The sequence below is a fragment of the Zootoca vivipara genome, chromosome 1 (genome assembly GCF_963506605.1).
Source record: "Zootoca vivipara chromosome 1, rZooViv1.1, whole genome shotgun sequence".
NCBI classification, from domain to species: domain Eukaryota; kingdom Metazoa; phylum Chordata; class Lepidosauria; order Squamata; family Lacertidae; genus Zootoca; species Zootoca vivipara.
Genome location: NC_083276.1, coordinates 51,076,823 through 51,095,204, shown reverse-complemented (window position 1 = coordinate 51,095,204; position 18,382 = coordinate 51,076,823). Strand labels below are relative to the sequence as shown.

General features: G+C 44.9%; 1 protein-coding gene across 3 annotated transcripts; it reads right to left on the bottom strand.

Annotated features, from left to right (window-relative positions):
- Positions 1 to 4,970: 4,970 nt before the first annotated feature.
- LOC118085298 (embryonic protein UVS.2) lies at positions 4,971 to 18,105 on the bottom strand. Of its 3 annotated transcripts, none has more exons than XM_035115812.2 (12): positions 17,957 to 18,105; positions 17,796 to 17,820; positions 16,715 to 16,855; positions 14,898 to 15,015; positions 13,395 to 13,573; positions 13,188 to 13,269; positions 12,421 to 12,548; positions 10,923 to 11,038; positions 10,413 to 10,638; positions 8,009 to 8,127; positions 7,480 to 7,702; positions 4,971 to 5,319 (listed from the first exon to the last, which is right to left on the bottom strand). In XM_035115812.2, exons 1-12 carry the CDS (start codon positions 18,023 to 18,025, stop codon positions 5,306 to 5,308), a joined length of 1,440 nt encoding a protein of 479 aa, XP_034971703.1. In that variant the 5' UTR covers positions 18,026 to 18,105; the 3' UTR covers positions 4,971 to 5,305. The 3 variants fall into 3 exon arrangements, with proteins under 3 accessions (XP_034971703.1, XP_060130662.1, XP_060130663.1); XM_060274679.1 differs by having other exon boundaries at positions 17,971 to 18,105; XM_060274680.1 differs by lacking the exon at positions 16,715 to 16,855.
- Between the last annotated feature and the right edge of the window lie 277 nt (positions 18,106 to 18,382).

Sequence of the window (18,382 nt, the reverse complement as noted above, 5' to 3'; positions counted from 1 at the left end):
GAGAGTTTTTGAGTGCAGAACTACAAGGGTTTTTCCGCAGCAAGGGAATTAGGCACAGGAAAACCGCTCCTTTTAGTCCACAGGAGAATGGTTTAGCTGAAAGGAAATTTAGAACGCTGTCTGAACTGGTAGAGGCAACGTTGTTTGATGCAGGACTACCCCAGAAGTTTTGGGGGGAATGCTATAAATTTGTGAATTATTGTTCAAATCGCGCTTTTAATTCAGTTGTGGACAACACACCCTACTACATGTTGTATGGCAAAGTTCCGAAGGTGCACTATTTCAGAACTTTTGGGTGTGAGGCTTGGGTTCTAATTCCAAAGCAGAAGCGCAGAAAGGGAGGATCAAGATCCAGAAAAATGATCTTCTGTGGTTACGAACCAAACTCAAAGGCTTGGAGGTTTGTACCAGCAGAGGGGGACCAAACCCGCGTTCACATTAGCAGGAGTGCTACGTTCTGTGAACAAGAGGGCTGGAGACGCATTCATGCTAACCCCGAAGTTCTTCTTGACTGGTCTTCAGGTTTTGACCAGGAAGAGGAAACTCAGGTGGCTGATGCTGGAGTTCCAGGTGCTGCAGAACCAGATCCAGGTCAGGCAGCTGGTCCAAGTGGTGTAGCTCCTAGGGAAGTGAAGCAAGTAGTCAGAAGCGCACCGACTTCACCCCAGGTCAAGCCTGGGAAGTACAGCAAACGTGGTAGGTCACCCACTTCACCCAAAGCAAGCCCAGAGGGGGCTGCAAAGCGTAGTAAGTCTCTTGACAGTGCTGCTAGTCTGAGAGAGCCACAGTCAGAGACAAGCAGTTTGGATTTAGAGGGGGAAGATGTGGGACCAAGGCGTTCAAAACGCACCACGAAAGGTAAACCACCTGAAAGGTTTACAGCTGTTAGTGTATGGGCGAACCTAGCAGTGTGTGAGCCTGAAAGCTTTGAAGAGGTGCAACAGTTGTCAGTGGAGGAAGCTAGTAAGTGGAAAGTTGCAATGGAGAAAGAGTTGAACTCCATGCAATCTCTTGGTGTGTATAGCCTAACACAGTTGCCAGAAGGTAAGAAAGCAGTCAGTTGTAGGTGGGTCTACAGGCTGAAACCCACAGTGACTGGAGAGCCTCAGTACAAGGCTAGATTAGTGGCTAGAGGTTTTACTCAGAAGAAAGGAATCCACTACACGGATGTCTTTAGTCCGACTTCGAGAGCGGAATCTTTCAGGATGCTTTTAGCGACTGCAGCGCAGAGAGGCCTAGTGGTCAACCACTTTGATGTGGACACCGCTTATTTGAACTCTGACCTCCAGGAGGAGTTGTACATGTTGCCTCCTCCAGGGTTTGAGAGTGACGTGCCAGGTCAGGTGTGGAAGCTGCATAAGTCGATCTACGGTCTGAAGCAATCCGCTAAAAATTGGAATTCATGTCTTGATTCTGTTTTGAAGAGCCTAGGTTTCAGGAAGAGTCTAGCTGACAGTTGCCTGTATCTCAGAGGTGAAGGAGAACAGCAGGAACTGTTGCTTGTCTATGTTGATGACCTGATTTGCTTAGCAAAGAGCCAGATGCAAGTGCAGAAGTTTGCAAAAGAGCTAGGCAAGAGGTTCAAACTCAAGAATCTAGGTGCAGTGAATGTTTATCTAGGTGTGCAGATAGACAGAACTGAGGATGGAAGTTTTTTGCTCAGTCAGAAAGGCAAGATTGAACATTTGCTTGAGAAGTTCAGAATGTCTGACTGTAAAGGGGTCAGAACACCCATGGAGACAAACTTTGTGAAAGAGTCACAAGTGAAGGACAAAGTAGCATTTGAGAGTCCTGAAGTGTTTCAGTCAGCGCTAGGGAGTCTGTTGTATTTGTCACAATGGAGCAGACCAGATATTGCTTTTGCAGTCAATTTGCTCAGTAGAGAAGCATCGAAACCTAGCGTGCATGCTTGGAATGGCATTAAGAGAGTGCTTAGGTATTTGCAGGAGACCAAAGAGTATTGTTTGGAGATGTCAGCGCAAGGTGAGCCACAACTCACTTGTTTTGCAGATGCTGATTGGGCCAATCAGGAGGACAGGAAGTCAGTGACTGGTTTGGTAGTCAAGTTTGGAAATGCCCTGATTGGTTGGCGGTCGCGCAGGCAAAGCCTAATAGCAATGTCTTCCACGGAAGCAGAATTCTGTGCGTTGTCTGCGACATGCACTGAATTGGAGTACTACAGATGTTTGGTCCAGGAAATCTGGGGTGATTGTAGCCAGCCCATCACTGTTTGGGGCGACAATCAACCATCTTTGAGACTGGCGGAGTCTGGACAGTTCAAGGCCAGAACCAAACACTTAGACATCCGCTTCCGAAACGTATGTCAGAGCATACAGGTAGGCTTGGTGAAGTTGAGGTATTGTCCAAGCCAAGAGAACCTAGCAGATGGGTTCACAAAACCCTTGAGTTTCCAACGGCATGGGGAATTCTGTGAAGGGTTGGTTTTGGGGTAAGTTTGGATACCCGCTATCCCCAGTGTTCAGGTGAGAGGGGGTGTGAGGAGTAACAAGTAACCAAAGAGTTAACTGTGTTATGTATAGCACCTGACCACTGAGGAATATCATGTTACAGAATGTACCAGAAGTGTTTCTGTATGTTGCAGTTGGTTTCATTTCTGCCTGGGAGACGGTCGCAAGATGTCTGCGCTCTCACCAGGTTGTTTGTTATTTTCTCTCTAGAATAAACTTAAGTAGTTATTAGAACACTTTGGACTCTGTGTGTTCTTAAGAGGCTTTTTATCCAACGGCTATACAAGCTTTCGCTGTGTGAGAAGAAGAAGAACTCTGCTGTGTGTGTTTTACTGCCAGCCCGGATCTACGGAAGCAGAGAAGCGCTAGAGAAAGCGCGCTGGGCAGATAATTAGTGGCTCCTAATTGAGTCATAAACAACTCAAAGGAGCCCTATACCCGTCACAGGGCAGCAGTAGAAAGAGCTAACCTCCTGTCCAATGGGATGATGTCATCAGGAAAGGCCAGCTGGTGAGTTAGCATAAAGCACTTGGAAAAGCCAGACCTGCCTCACTTTTGTTACCAATGCTACTGTACTTAAATGATTCCATTATGGCCTTTCACTTTACTTCTGTTACAACTTTTTTTTGTAGCATCCTATATAAACTAGTAGCAAATTAATTCTTTAAGTACTGATTTTTATGTAGTCCAAATGGCACCATCCATGGACAAGAGAGGTATCGGCAAGCTTGAAAGAACCTCAAGGTTTGCAGAAGTGTGAATCTAGAAAAGGAGGGGGAAAATCCATTTTTGTTTTTGAACTCAGTTCAAAATGCTTAAATCCCTGTGCAGTTTGGAATTGGAATACTCAATGACACACCTTCTCCCTGCCCATGCATTGAAGTCATCTTCAGAGGCCCACCTCTAGGTACCAACAATGTTTTGAGATGAGAGCGTACCATCCACTCTCTGTGTGGGCAAGTTCTATTTCTCTCTGGTAATTTCATGTTCCTTGGCAGAGGTCAATTTCAGAGTTGCTCAGGTAAGGTTCAGCCTATGCACCACATTTCCAGGGTAGGCCTGGTCCTACCAATCCCAATTGTTAGCATTGTCTCCCTCCAACTGGGAAGTGAAAAGCTATTCACTCTATCCATTAGGGATGGGGAAGAATTTCAGTTCAGTTTGCATTTGAAGGTGAACCTACCCAATTCACATGAACCAAAACATAGCCATCCTTTGAAATTTACCCTTCTCTGAATTTTTGTACTGCAGACAAGTATTGTGTACAAAATGCATATACTAGAAGATAGTGTGCATAAAAATGCATATATTAGTGTGCATTAAAAATGCATATACAGGTACAAGTAAAAAAATAAATAGTGCACCAATGTGTATATCACAGAAAATTGCTTTGCAAAAATGTGTATATTAGGTAAAATTGCACACAAACTTGCTTATATTAGGAGAGATTCTCACTAAAATGCTGGTGGATTTTCATGAGAACTTAGAAAAAAAGAATATGCAGACTGATATGGAAATGTAGAGAACTGAACCTAAGACTGGGGGGAAAAGAGAAACAGAGAGAAACAGAAAATGACAGATTCACCCATCCCTAGTATCTATATAAGAAAACAGCATTTCCCCCCTCCTTTCCCTCTGAGTTTTGAGTTTTCCTTCCTCACTCTCTTCTTTCTCATGGCTTCAGGCAGCTTCAACCCCCAACCAGGACCATTCTGAAGCTTGCTCTAGCAGCAAGTTTGGGACGTCAAGACAAAGCCTGGAAATTTGGCACCCGCTCTGTTCAGCTGTTTGTTTGTTTTTGCAATGTTTATTACACCACACCCCTGCCCACACATTTTAGTAAGGAAAAGCAGGCCTTTAAATTTTCAATGTCATGTTGCAAACTGTCACTCTTCCTGTGCTGTCGGCTACAGAATCAGATCCATGTTTCCCAGTCCTTTATCACTACCCTGAATCCCAAGAAACCAATCCCTGCAATTCATAGGTCAAGGGTCTACCCAAGAAATCAAAGCATGTTTAAGCTCTGCACCCTGGGAAGATTACAGAAGCAGGAAGATGGGGGAGCATTTTCGTCATGGTGTAATCTACCACCCAATGTTCATGTTAACCAGGCAGAGAAAAAGCATGTGCTATTAACTCCCCTAAATGAGGTGAGCCATTCTTCAAAGCCAAGGGCAAGCAGCGGATGAGGGGCTCAGTGAGACGTCAGAGCCCAGGCGCCGCCCCAGCCAGCAAGAGGGGAGACTTTTCCTTCTGGCGCCCGAATTGAGGCGCGTGCCCACGCGTAGAGCGAAGGGATGGCGTTTTGGTGTGCCCAGGCTTTTATGCTGGCCGAAAAGCAGACGGAAGCCATTGCCGGGTTCTGAAAGTGACTAGGTGGTCATGTTTTCTGCTATCTCTGCACTGTAAGTAATATGCACAATAAAACTCTTAAAGACAGAGCAGACTGGAGCATCTTTACTCGAGAGTAGCCACAACAACCCCCCCCCCGACAGTGAAGGGTGGGCTTTTAAAGCTTTACTTACATCTTTTGTTACATAGTTCAAAGTGCCACCAACAGATGGCTAGTAAAAATGGTACAGTAATTGAAGAGATACGGCACAGAATAACTTCTCCTTGCCTGCTTCAATTGCTCCTTGGTGTTTTGGCAAATCAGGCATAAAGTTCAGCATTCTGCACTTGAGAGTATTTGTGTCATTACTGGGAGAAACTGATCAGTCTTTAAAAAGAAACAAAGTACAACACCAGCAAGAGGCAAAGAATATCTGGCATCAGAATTTCCACCCTCTTCCTCGTTCGCAGTTCAGGACGAAGGCAATCCTCCCGCAGGCTGTTCTTCATGACGGCAAAACTGCAATGACAGGTATAATAATAATAATAATAATAATAATTTATACCCCGCCCATCTGGCTGGGTTTCCCCAGCCACTCTGGGCGGCTTCCAACAGAAAAATGAAATAAAATAATCTATTAAACATTAAAAGCCTCCCTAAACAGGGCTGCCTTCAGATTTGTTTCATCTGTCCATGCTCATGGAAACTCTGTTGAAGGATTAAAATAGTCTAGGCTTGAGGCATTGGATTAGTACCTGGGATAAAGGTAAAGGTAAAGGGGCCCCTGACCATTAGGACCAGTCGTGACCAACTCTGGGGTTGTGGTGCTCATCTCGCATTATTGGCCGAGGGAGCCGGCGTACAGCTTCCAGGTCATGTGGCCAGCATGACAAAGCCGCTTCTGGTGAACCAGAGCAGCACATGGAAACGCTGTTTACCTTCCCACTGTAGCGGTACCTATTTATCTACTTGCACTTTCGAACTGTGCTTTCGAACTGCTAGGTTGGCAGGAGCTGGGATTGAGCAACGGGAGCTCACCCCATTGTGGGGATTCAAACCGCCGGCCTTCTGATCGGCAAGCCCTAGGCTCTGTGGTTTAACCCACAGCGCCACCTATGCCCCCAGTACCTGGGATACCAGGGTTCAAATTCCTGCTCTTGCCATGAAACTCACTGGGTGGCATGAGCCCAGTCAGAGTCTTTCAGCCTAACTACTTCATAGGGTTGCTGTCGGGGTAGAGAACCATGGAAACCACTTTGAGCTCCTTTGAAGAAAGATGGGATCTAAATGAAATAAATAAGCACAAGGGCCATTGCCCTGGTGGTCTACTTCTGGCCCACCTGTTTTTATAGCCAAGTGAGCCGTCAGAAGGGCACTGTGGGGGCTGGCATACCAGCCACTCCTCCTGCAAATGAGACAGGAATGGGAAATTGCAGCTGTCCTTTTGCCCGTCTTTCTGCATTAAAACACAATTAGATGCATAGGCCTTTCAAGCACAAGGTCCCTGACCCTAGCACATTGCCATTAGCCTTTAGCCCTCTTCAGGAATTTAGGAATTCAGGAATTGGGAGAAAGACAAGCACACCAACAGTTGGGAAGACTCTGAAAGAAGGCTCCCTGCTTCTGGAAGACACCCTCCAACTCATGGAGGGCAATGGGATGGCCCTTGTCCCTGCAGTCTCCTCCCTCATGTATTGCTTTTCCCAGTTCTCCAAGGTTTGAGAAGCAGCATGGGGTATTTTCTTTGTGTCAGGAAATGGGGGTGAGGTTCGGGTTATTCTTCCTTACAACATAACCTTCAAGTTGACTTGGGGCCTATTTTTGTATTGCTATACATAACCCAAACTTCTCATTACAGGCTTTATGCCCAGTGTGGGGAGATACTTGACCCATATGGGCCCCAGGCTCATTTCCCTGTTGAGGCATTTGCAGCCTCGGTTACTTGACACTCCTTTGCCGGTCTGCGCATCATGTCACTGTAATGGTGTTAGTCGCTTCCTCACGAGTAAGCAGCTCCAAACCCCGTGCATGGTTTATACAGGGTTTATTTATAGACATATGTACAAGACAGAGCATCAAAAAGCATGGCTGCACTAATCTGATCCAGAATCCGGAAGCACCTTCCGTCGTGAGTTCCGCCAACACAGCCCCCTGGGCACCCTAAACCTCCCCTGCTGTTCCCTCCTCTCCCTCCCCTTCTCTGTTGGGGTGAGGGCACTGGTGGAGCGCCCTCTCCGCTAGAGCTGCTCAGCTGAGGAACCGGTGCTGTATCCTCTGGAGCCTCCCCTTTGGAGGTGCCTTGGTCCACCCCCTGCTGCCCTCTCTGGAAAGCTAGCCCTCTCAGCATCCTCCAGGATCCGCACCTCCTCCTGAGCCCCAGTCCCACCTTCTGGTGGAAGTTGCAAGACGCTTGGTTCTGGGGCTCCATCTTCATCAGCGAGCCCTTGCCCTGATCTCCTGGGCTTTCCGCTGCCCCCTCCCCCGGTGGTCCCCTGACAGTCACTATAACTAGATTACTGGTGTATTTCCATTTAACCAAACTTCTGAGGAACACAGATGACTTACATATCCCTCAAGGCAGCAATTCCACAAGAGGAACAAATCATTATTTCTTCCCCACTTTTTTCCCAGCAAAATCTTGCCATCTCCCACCCAGATACTCTAGCGACAGTACTTAACCGATTGAGTAGTCCAGCTTAAACCCGGAATATTGAGAAACGGCGTCACTGTAAAATTCTATACGTAGAAAGCTCCCAGTGGAATTGAAAGCTGGAACCTCTGTCTTCCCACAAAAAGTGCCAAGAAGCGGAGAGCTGATGTCGCCGCCATCGCGAAAGACAAGTCTGTCATAGTTGCACCCAGTGGCTTCCTCCAGGTCAAAGGAGCCCATCGTTAGGGAGATCTGAAGGAACCACAATAAGTTCACCAATTTCTATGTGTAGCACAAAATTCAACAGCATAGTATGCACTAAAGCCAGTGAGCATATGGATTTGAAAATACATATATAGTATGCATACCCATAAATCAAGAAGGTAGGACTGGAGCAAGATAGATTTCATCACTGAATGCAGCAGTAAGCAACGCATTGGCTACCCCTGATCTAATGCAATCTTTTCTGAAGAGAGATTGAGGATCAGATCTTTAGGGGGAAAGTCTGTATAATGTCATTGCCCTATTCAGGGAAACTCACCCCCTCCTGCCCCTTACCCTGCTTCCTGCTGGAGCACTGATAATCCATAGGCATTTTTTGTTTGGAGGGTATTTTCTTGGGAAGTTTGGCGAAGTGACCACTCCATGGCTGCTTGTGAAAGTCCCTCCACATATCACTGTGATGAAAAGAGCGGGGGGGGGGGAATCAATGGAATAATAATAAAAATCAGTATGTTTAAAAATAATGCTCACTCTAAATGAAGGACACTCGTATGGATGCAAGAGTTCACCCAAGCCAGTATGGTGTAATGGCAAGAGTGTCGAGGTTGGGTGTGGGAAATCTTCTCATTCATGAAGCTGATGGAGAGCCTTGTAGCTCTCTCTTTGTGTAGCCTTTCTTACAGGGTTGTTGTTAGGTGGAGGGTAGGCAGGATACAAAATCAACAAGAACATAAACTCCCCATTCTGTCTTGGTAGAAACAAGACACCAAGAGAAGAGGAAGAGAAATCAGCATTGGGAAAGGTGGTAAAAACTCTGCTAGTTCTTGACTGGTCCGACCATGACTGGTAAAGGGAAAGGGACCCCTGACCATTAGGTCCAGTCGTGACCGACTCTGGGGTTGCGGCGCTCATCTCGCATTATTGGCCGAGGGAGCCTGCGTACAGCTTCCAGGTCATGTGGCCAGCATGACTAAGCCGCTTCTGGTGAACCAGAGCAGCACATGGAAACGCCGTTTACCTTCCCGCCTAGCGGTACCTATTTATCTACAGTACTTGCACTTTGACGTGCTTTCAAACTGCTAGGTTGGCAGGAGCTGGGACAGAGCAATGGAAGCTCACCCCGTCGCGGGGATTCAAACCACTGACCTACTGATCGGCAGGCCCTAGGCTCTGTGGTTTAACCCACAGCGCCACCCGCGTCCACCATGACTGGTAGGCGGCAGCAATCTCCACCAATGGACATGTTGAGAAGCAGGAAGGAGATAACTGTGGTCTGACACTGCTATCCCTCCATTGGGCCATGGAGTTGATTTTTCTTCTTCTTTCTTAATTTGAATCCAGTGGGGAAGGCCTGTGATTTAGCTGCAGAACATCAGCTTTGCATGCAGAAGGTCCCAGGTTCTCCATCCCTGGCAACTCCAAACAGGCCTCTACTGACCCCAGAGAGCAACTGCCCATTAGCATAGGCAATACTGAGCTAGCTGGACCAATGGCCTGACTCTGCAGAAGGCAGCCTTCCCTTTGTTTTATTTATCTATTTATTTATCCCACAAGATTTCCATACCACTTGATTGTTATGTAACCTCAAAGTGCCTTACAAAAAGAATAGAATTATCCGCAAAAGAACGGTTAGAAGCAATGATACTAAACATTCGAAAATACTTAAAAGCAACGATATGTTATAAACCAGATCAAAGCACATGTCAACACTCTGCATGTTTGGATAGGCTTGCAAGTGCTAATAAGAGTACAGGGAAGGCACCTGCCTGGTGTCCATATGCAAGAATTTCCAAAGGGTGGGTGCTTGCAAATGTGGAATGAAGATTATGTGGCACCTGCAACAGGACCAGGTCTGCAGATTGAAGAAGTTGAGTGGGTATCCTATATAATAAAGTCCCGGTGTCTCTGCGTCCAGATTCCCTGTGTCCCTTTGTCCGTGCTAATGCGCATGTGCCCCACGGACACAGGGACTGCACGAAGAGGCGGGACGTACACACGCGCATGTTCTCCCCCCCCTTCAACCCTCTGCCTCCCGTTCCCCTGCAGCGGTGGATCAAGATGGCGGCATCGGGCTCTGGGGCCACGGCGGCGGGAGTCCGGTCCGGCTCCCACTGCTGCCGTGGCCCGCGGCCCCGGAACCCGATGCCGCCATCTTGGTCCGCCGCCTCCTGACAACCCTACCTGGCCCATGGGAGGAGCGGCGGGGCCGCGGCCTTCCCTCCCTCTCTGTGCTCGGCTGCGGGACACGACGGGAGAGCGCTTTGTTTAATTGCATTCCCGGCGTGCCCCGCGGCCGAGCGCAGAAAGGGAGGGAAGGCCGCGGCCCCGTCGCACCTGTAGCGCCCGTTTTCTTAACGGGCTTAATGAGACTAGTTTATATAATAATAGTTGAGTAGTTGAGTAGGCATTATTTATTTATTTATTATTATTTAAATTTGTATACCCATATATCTCAGGGCACATTTGGGGTAAGGTATGTCTGAGTAAACATGTTTCAGATGGGCTCAGACATGCAAAGATGAGCAATTTATTTTGAGGTCCTGTGGGCTTGTGAGATGTGAGAGCAAATGGATTTAGAGAATTTGGGTAATTCAGATCCAGGGAAAGACGGTGTAAAATTAAAATACCCTTGGAAAACTGTTCCACCAGTGCTTGTTTTTTTTTTTTTGCATGTACTGTATGTGTTTCTTTCCTAGCACTGATGCTTTCAGCAAGTAGTGAGAGATAGAGCTGTTCATACCATGTGCATAGGAGGCTGTGAAACCCTTGGATGCAGCAGCCTCATCACTCACGAACTCCACAAGCATCATGCTTCCAGAAGACACCACCGCCGGCAACTGCCCCGCTCCACATAACTTGTCAACAAGAAGACGGGCATTTCTGTTGTTTCCATCATAAATTCGGATGTAGTCGGAGGCACAGTTTGGAGAGCGCTGGAGATCCAAAACATGAAACTTCAGGAAGACCTAAAGCAGAAAAAGAAAGCCAAATACATTTTAGCTTGGCTGGGTCCTGATTCCCAGGATTCTTGGGGTGGGGAGATTTGCTTCAAATGTAAGGTTGTGTACACAGCCTGTGTCATGTACTTGAAACCAACCTGAAGATTAGTGTTGTGTCAATAAGTTCAGAGCATAAACAGACTGCAACTTCCAAAAGTATACAAGAAGCAATAAGGAAAGGTTCATTCCCTGCCCTCCTCTTATCTGTTGTATAATCCTGATACATTAAACAATGATTTGAGCATCCTTACCTTTCCTTCTGGGATTTGGATCAGCCATAGGCATGTGACATTTGGGGGGTATGAATATGGGTAATTATTAGAGGAGAAGTTGCCTCTTGGATTACGAAGCACAGTGCTAGAACAGTCTAAAGAGCAGAACAGAACACCAATTAGGAGAAAATGAGATGTGCAAAGGGAAAATTCCAACACAACTTTCTGTTTATCTATCCTTGCACTCTGTCAGGGAAAACTCAGTGTTCATTAAATATGTCACTGTTCAACCTAGTAAAGGAAGGAAGATATTAAAATATGCCTTTTAACAATATCACACACACACACACACCAGGCAGCAAATGATGTATCAATTGCAATTCATGACTTGAACTACATTAAGACCAACATATACGGTATTAGCGAAATGTTCCTTATTATGATGAGCGGGGTGGGTGTATAGAAAAAGGAGGGCTTGTGTTTTAGGACTGTTGAGGTGCACAGGGGGAGTGAACTCTGTACACTGAGCATACAGAGGCACATTAAACACTCCCCCTTCCCTATAGGTTCCCGATTGGCAAGGCAATCCAGTGATAAAGGGTTAGTCTTGCCTTCAATGCAGCACCATCCCCATGCAGGTGCTGACTGCAAAGAGAAGATCCAAATGCTTGTAGATGACCAAATACAGTGGTACCTCGGTTTATGAACACAATTGGTTCCGGAAGTCTGTTCATAAACTGAAGCGTTCATAAACTGAAGCGAACTTTCCCATTGAAAGTAATGGAAAGTGGATTAATCTGTTCCAGACAGTCCGCGGAGTACTTAAACTGAAGTGTTCATAAACTGAAGCGAACTTTCCCATTGAAAGTAATGGAAAGTGGATTAATCCGTTCCAGACGGGTCCGCAGAGTACTTAAACTGAAGCATTCATAAACTGAAGCATGGGTGTAATTGGTTCCAGAAGTCTGTTCATAAACTGAAGCGTTCATAAACTGAAGCGAACTTTCCCATTGAAAGTAATGGAAAATGAATTAATCCGTTCCAGATGGGTCTGCGGTGTTCATAAACCGAAAATTCATAAACCGAGGTGTTCATAAACCGAGGTTCCACTGTACTGCACATTCACACACATACTGCACCTGCATGGGATAGCACCTTGGGGAAGGCTCTCCTTCCCAGCACAGGGAACTTGCAAAGACGGCCAAGTGTAGTAGCCATGATGGCTATGCTCTACCTCTACAGCTGGAGGCAACAATGCTTCCAAATGCCAGTTGTTGGAAAGCATGGAAGGGAAGAGTGCTCTTGTGGACTTTCCCACTCCAATGTTTTTTCTTAGTGTATTGACAGAGGTGCCCTTTCAAGTGCAGAGTAAATGATTTACTGTTTTCAAAGCATCACATTTGGAAGAGAAAGTATGTTAAGGTGAGGTGATGCCCATCTAGGTCACTAAATCTGGCAGCACTAGCTGCTCTCAAATGTTATAAAAAATTAACAACATCAGATGGGAAACTACCCATGTAGCATTTTGAACACTTACTGCATCTGTAGAGCTTGTTGATTTTTTTCACATCTAGGTCGCTGAGTCCTATTCTCTGACCAATTGGTACAGATGCATTTGGGATGGGGACAATGGTTGCTTTCCCGGGAGCACTAGAAAAATCGTATCTGCAGAAGACAGGAATAGATGTGCTCATCAAACTCTATCGGGTCATTGTTTTATAATGCAACATCTAAAATAATATTTGCATGGAAACCATCCTAGGAAATGAAGAATAAAAACTTCACAGACATTGGGTTGTCTGTACATACATGCAAAAGATTCGGGGTTCAGCAACAATAATGTACCAATGTGGTAATGAAACACTTTTGTTCAGTCCCATGACTTTACATTTGTATGGTTCCTCAGGGTTCTATTCTGTCCTTTTTAACATCTACATGAAGACATTCGAGAGAGGTTATCTGCAGTTTGGGGTACAGCTTCTTCTCTGTCTCTCCCTATCCAGCAATCCCAAAGATACTGTAAATGTTGTAGATAAGTTCTGGCTGTCAGTAATGGGTGGGATGAAGACTAACAAATTGAAACAAAATCCAGGCAAGGCAGAGATTCTTGTGATAAGCAGGAAGGGTTTCAGTTTGGATGTTCAACCAGTGTTGGAAGAAGTTGCACTCCCTTGCAGCTTCAGCGTGTTCTTGCACATTGCTCCAAGGAGAAGACAGAGATGAAATTATATAAAAGAGGATCCTTGCACTACAGTTAAGAGCAGTTTTGTCTGAAAAGAGAAGATGCCCTGAGACACAACTTACGGGCCATAATGCATCACTGAACCATAGTCATAGGGAAGACCCAGATTGTTAGAGTCCACTTTCTCGAAATTCCCCTGTTCTCCTGTAAAATATGAGAGTAAATGCAAAGATATATGCACAATCTACAATATAGAAATGTTTTTTGTTTAAATAATCCTCTACAGCAAGCCAGGGTTGAAACTGTTACTTGAATGTTGGTGGACATACCTGCTGTGACATACTCCAAGTGGATTTTAACATACTTGTCTCGGTCGTTCCGGGCCTGTTCATGTATGAAACCCAGGGCATGGTTGATTTCATGCTGAATTAATCCTTTATATATGCAGCCATTTTTTGCCAAGCCCAACTGCTGTTTGCCTCCAATCTTTCCAAAGTAAGACCAGCATCTGAGAACATGGAAAGCGAAAACCTGTGCCATCACATAAAGTTTCATTCAGTACCTTTATAACTTGCCTTTCAGCAAGCACAAAGTGCCATACTCTCTCATATTTTACCCTGTGAGGTAGGTGCGTGTTTGGTAGAGCCCTGTTCCTGCGCATGTTCACTCAGAAGTAAGCTCTACTGAATTAAATGGGAAGTAGATGGGGGTATGAATGCAGTCTCTTAAGCCTCACTGAATTCAATTGAGTTATCCGATTATAAATTAATGGTGATATCTTAAGTTGTGATTATCACATATGATCATAGCTGTCAAGTTCTCCCCTTTTTTAAGGGAAATTCCCTTATGCTGAATAGGCTTCCTCGTGAGAAAAGGGAAAACTTGGCAGCTATGCATATGATTAGTTACACACATCTAATTTCAAGATAAGATGCATGTCCAGGAGCACTCTAGAAGACAGCACATCTTTACTGTCTCCAAAAACATAGACGTCATCTCACATCTAGTTCGCTACTATATATTTTGGAAAGTGCTTTGTCTGTCTGTCCATCTGTTCTCCTTAGGTTTGGCCACCTCTCAAGATACCATTACAAAACTCAGCACAAAGGTCCTGAGGTGAGGGGTGGGGACTCTGTCACTGTTTGCATGCTGGGTCCCACTTTGAATCAAGGTGGTGGACCCAAATGCAACTTTGGTGTGACTTTTTTGAATAGGATCAGCGGCCTCTTGAGATATCATCATCAAACTCGATACAAGGATACCCAACGTAGGGGCAGTGGATTTCATTTATGCTTAGGTGCCGGGTGCCATTTTGAAGCCAGACGGCAGACTGCAAAAATGACTTTGGAGTGATTTCACCTGATTTTTAGTATGACAGGTCCAAACTCACAAACAGTATCATCCATTTAAAAATCACAGTATTTTGTGGTTTCTACATTGTCGGACACTCCTTGCTAGTAATATATGGACCACCTTAAAACATAAAGCAAGGAATTCAGCACTGTGCTATGGCAATAGTTCTATCAGTGCAAGCATTTCAGGCTGCCAAACGCAATGCTCCCTCATCTCCTTTCCCTGTTTTGGGGCAAGGTCAGGGTTTCAACCACCTATAAAGCATCCTGTTTGGTGAAGGCTGTCCTACTAACACCAGCTTTTACACGCTGTTGGACTCCGTCTCCCATCTACTCCAGGCAGCATGGCCAATGGTCAGGGATTATGGGAGCTGCAACAAGTTGTGAGGAAAGCTTCAGCAGAAGAGAAGAAACAGAATGTCTAGATAATTCCAAGCAATAGTAGTATTCTTAGATAGCATCAGGAGAGATAAAACTTACCTATCTGCAGGGAAAATGTTTATGTAGTCATGTTCTGTCGAACGCCTGATAAACTGAATACATGTCAGCGTGACAAATTCTTGCATTGCTTCAGCTATCACAGCCCTCTCCTCCAGGGCTTTTTAAAAAAAGGAAAGGGAGAAAGAAATGCATTGAAAGTTCCCATATTATGTGTGTGGAGTTCAAACAGAATATGTTTTGCCAACATGGGAAAGTTCCCTGCACTCCTGGGTATACCATTATGAAATATTTCATGTAGAACAGGGCTCCTGGGAAATTGTGAATGTGTGTGTAATGGAGGATTTCTTTCATGTAAACTTTCTTCAAAAATTATCCACCTAACTATGGCTACTCTCTGCATGTGGTATAGCAGTGAAATAGTGTCCAACATTCCAGGGAAACGTGAATGCTGGAAGCAAGTGGGTGCCAGCACAGTCTCTATTGCTTACAGTACACATGCCACTTCAACGCTTGTTATGTCTGTTGTGTAAATGCTTCTTATTATGGGTTTTGGGGTTGTTGTTTTTTGCAATTGTACAAAGATATCAAAGTATAAAATGGGTATAGTAGACTTGGTTATGTCATATACAACCCAACACATTTGCTGTCTGATTCATGTAATTGATGCTGCAACCCGCTGCCTACCAGAGCCTGTGCCACAAGAAACTTTAGGGTGCAAATCCAGCTCAATTCAACTTAAAAGTTTCTGGCCTTCGGATCCCTCTGATGATGATCTTTACAGTGATCTTCAGACAGGGGTAAGGCTGTAGCTCAGCAGTAGAGCATCTGATTTGCATGCAGAAGGTCCCATGTTCCCATGTCCCTGCTATCTCCAAGTGGGACTTAAATAAAACTGCTGACTCTGGCAAGCTGCTGCCAGTCATTACAGAGCTAGATGGTCCAATAGTATAACTCAGTATAAGATAGTTTCTTATGTTCTTATGGTTCTTCTGAAAACGATGACCACAAGCCAACATCATTACCTCAGAAGGTCCTGTGGACTCTCAGTCTCATATAGAGTCAGAGGTCAACTCTGCATAGGAGGGAAAAGAGTTTCTATAATCCAGATAATGGAGCAATGGTTTAGACCTTAGATTAAAATTTGAATCATCCCACCCAATTAGTTTGCTCTCCTCAAAGTCCCCGCTAGAGAAGACAATGCCAGAGGCTGAGGCTATTCATTGGTGATAAAGTGCATTGCTCCATGGCAAAGTTGCAGCTTCACTTGAGGATCAGGACTCTGGCTGTCAATTATTAAGACACACTTGGGGATATAAGCTTTGGAATGTATCAGCTATTGTGTGGTGGGGTGGCAGTGCTCCCCTGGGCAGCGGCAAGGTCAGCAAAGTGCAAGCACACTGCTGGAGCCAATTTAGCACACCCATTGGTGTGTTTGCACCATGCTGACCTTGCCCCGCCTCTACATCCTGGTAAGTTCCAACAAAGCAATCCAAGACTAGATGAGTGCCATCACCCCACCATACTCTCCACTGTTGGCTCTGCTTGGGAGCTGTCCTGGGTCCTGCAAGACTTACCGGTAAGTCTGACTGTAACCTGCTGCCTACTCCAGTATTGTGCTTTCTGTGGTGATTGCACCTCAATCAAGCTTCCCAACAGGAATAAGGCACTAGCCTGATTAAGAAGTGGGTAGTATCGCCAACAACCATGGCTCACTGATTGCTATGGAAAAGAGCTATCTGGGTTTTTTTGGGGGGGTTGTTTGTTTTTTGTATAATGAATTTTCATTATACAAAAATTTCATTATTAACAAGAATGAACGCTGGAGAAGGCCTGTTGTAAAGCTTTAAATAACATACAAAACTCTGTAGAGACATTAATTGGAATGTTGACCAGCCCATCTTCCGATCTAGGCCAAACACATCTCTGATTGCATTTCATGGCACTTCGCTGTGTTCTTCGTCTGTAAACAATATCATCCTGATGCATATATGTTTCTCCTGCAAGGATTATTATTATTATTATTATTAGTAGTAGTAGTAGTATGATTTCATACCCACCCTTCAACATAAGGTTCCAGAGTGGGTTACATCAATGTAACAATGCAATTGCAAAATCAGTTAAACCAACTTACAGTCAGAAGAATAGGTAGATCCTAAATATCTCCCTCTCAGATGTCAAACGCCAGTGTAAAGCAGTGGGGAAAGTTGCCTGGATGCCATGTCTAACCAGAGATGAACAGCAGGCTCTACCCATTCAGAACTAATGAAGGGCTAGAGCAGGAATGTAAGTTTCTCAGAGCCCTGCTCATTTGAACAGTGGGCAGGAAGAAATATTGCCTTGTAAAACAAAACAAAAACCCAAAGCCCAGAAAACAAACAACCAATCCTGTTTTCCTTCCAATTTATGAACTGAGAATGTTCATGAAGTACGAAAGACCATATGACACCCATCAATGAATATGTTATTTATTTAGCATCCTAATCAAGTTCATCAAAATGTTGCAAGATTTAATAGTGATGGCGACCTCATGGAAAGTAAAGTTAATCTCAAATGTATAAAGCAGGAGGTGCTGAACAATGCATTCTTTTATTAAGGTCAGCAAATTTGAGATCAGACTGCTACTATAAAGGCACCCAGGGTCAAAATCCACTGAGTATTTCCCTCCATGAGCTCAAATGAAGTGAATGGGAGGAGCTGAGTGGCAACATTACTCCCGTTGTTGAGCAGCTCCCATTGTTTTCAATGGGGGTCATGCTGGGGGGCTTCCCAGAAGACCTTCCTCCCTTAAGAATGGAATCATAGACACCCAGATCTGAATGCTATCTTCTCAATTACATAAGACAGAAAAACTCTACAACAATCTATAGAACAACAGCATGGCACAAGCATGACATTGAGAGCATGACATCTCATAAAACAGGCATAAATCAAGCTCACCTGTGGCCTTCTCTTCCTGGATTCCCTGAAAAAGAATGGGACATCTTTTTAGGGTGCAGTATACTTAATCATTGGAATGTAAAATCACAACAGAAAATGCAGGAAACGAGTTCTTTGAGAGAGATGTCTAGACAGCATCTTCAGCAGCATCAAGGACACACCTGGACAGGTTTACCTGGTGTAAACCTAGGAAAGGACAGTAATAAGGTTGATAGTGCTAGAAGATTCATCTTTGGGTTGCTTCATGTGTTCTTGTAGGTTTTCAGCAGCTTCACTTGTTGAGCCCTAGCTATGTGCAACTTGGATGAGGTTTTTTATATGGAAAAAGGCTGGCTTTAATCTGCGCAGAACAGCTAGATAACACGATGTATTTTCACAGAAACAAACAAGCTGTGGGAATTCCCAGAAGAGCTGTCCGAGTATCATTTCATGCTACTTTATCATTGGGAGGAGGGGAAAGGATAAACAAATGTTGCAATATGAGAAAAGCTAATTGTTGGGTGACTAACACAAAATGCACTCATCTATAAATAGGTGAGGACTTTTTAAAAAATATATAGTTTGAGTATTGGAAGTATGAAGCCACC

What these genes read in the sequence shown, in the direction of transcription:
- LOC118085298 (XM_035115812.2), bottom strand. Translation starts at nt 18,025, where the DNA reads ATGAATCTTCTAGCACTATCAACCTTATTACTGTCCTTTCCTAGGTTT. An exon ending in CCAGGAAGAGAAGGCCACAG is followed by an intron (nt 16,856 to 17,795) that starts GTGAGCTTGATT and finishes TAATCCTTGCAG; the next exon opens with GAGAAACATATATGCATCAG. An exon ending in TCAGTGATGCATTATGGCCC is followed by an intron (nt 12,549 to 13,187) that starts GTAAGTTGTGTC and finishes TGTCTTCTGCAG; the next exon opens with ATACGATTTTTCTAGTGCTC.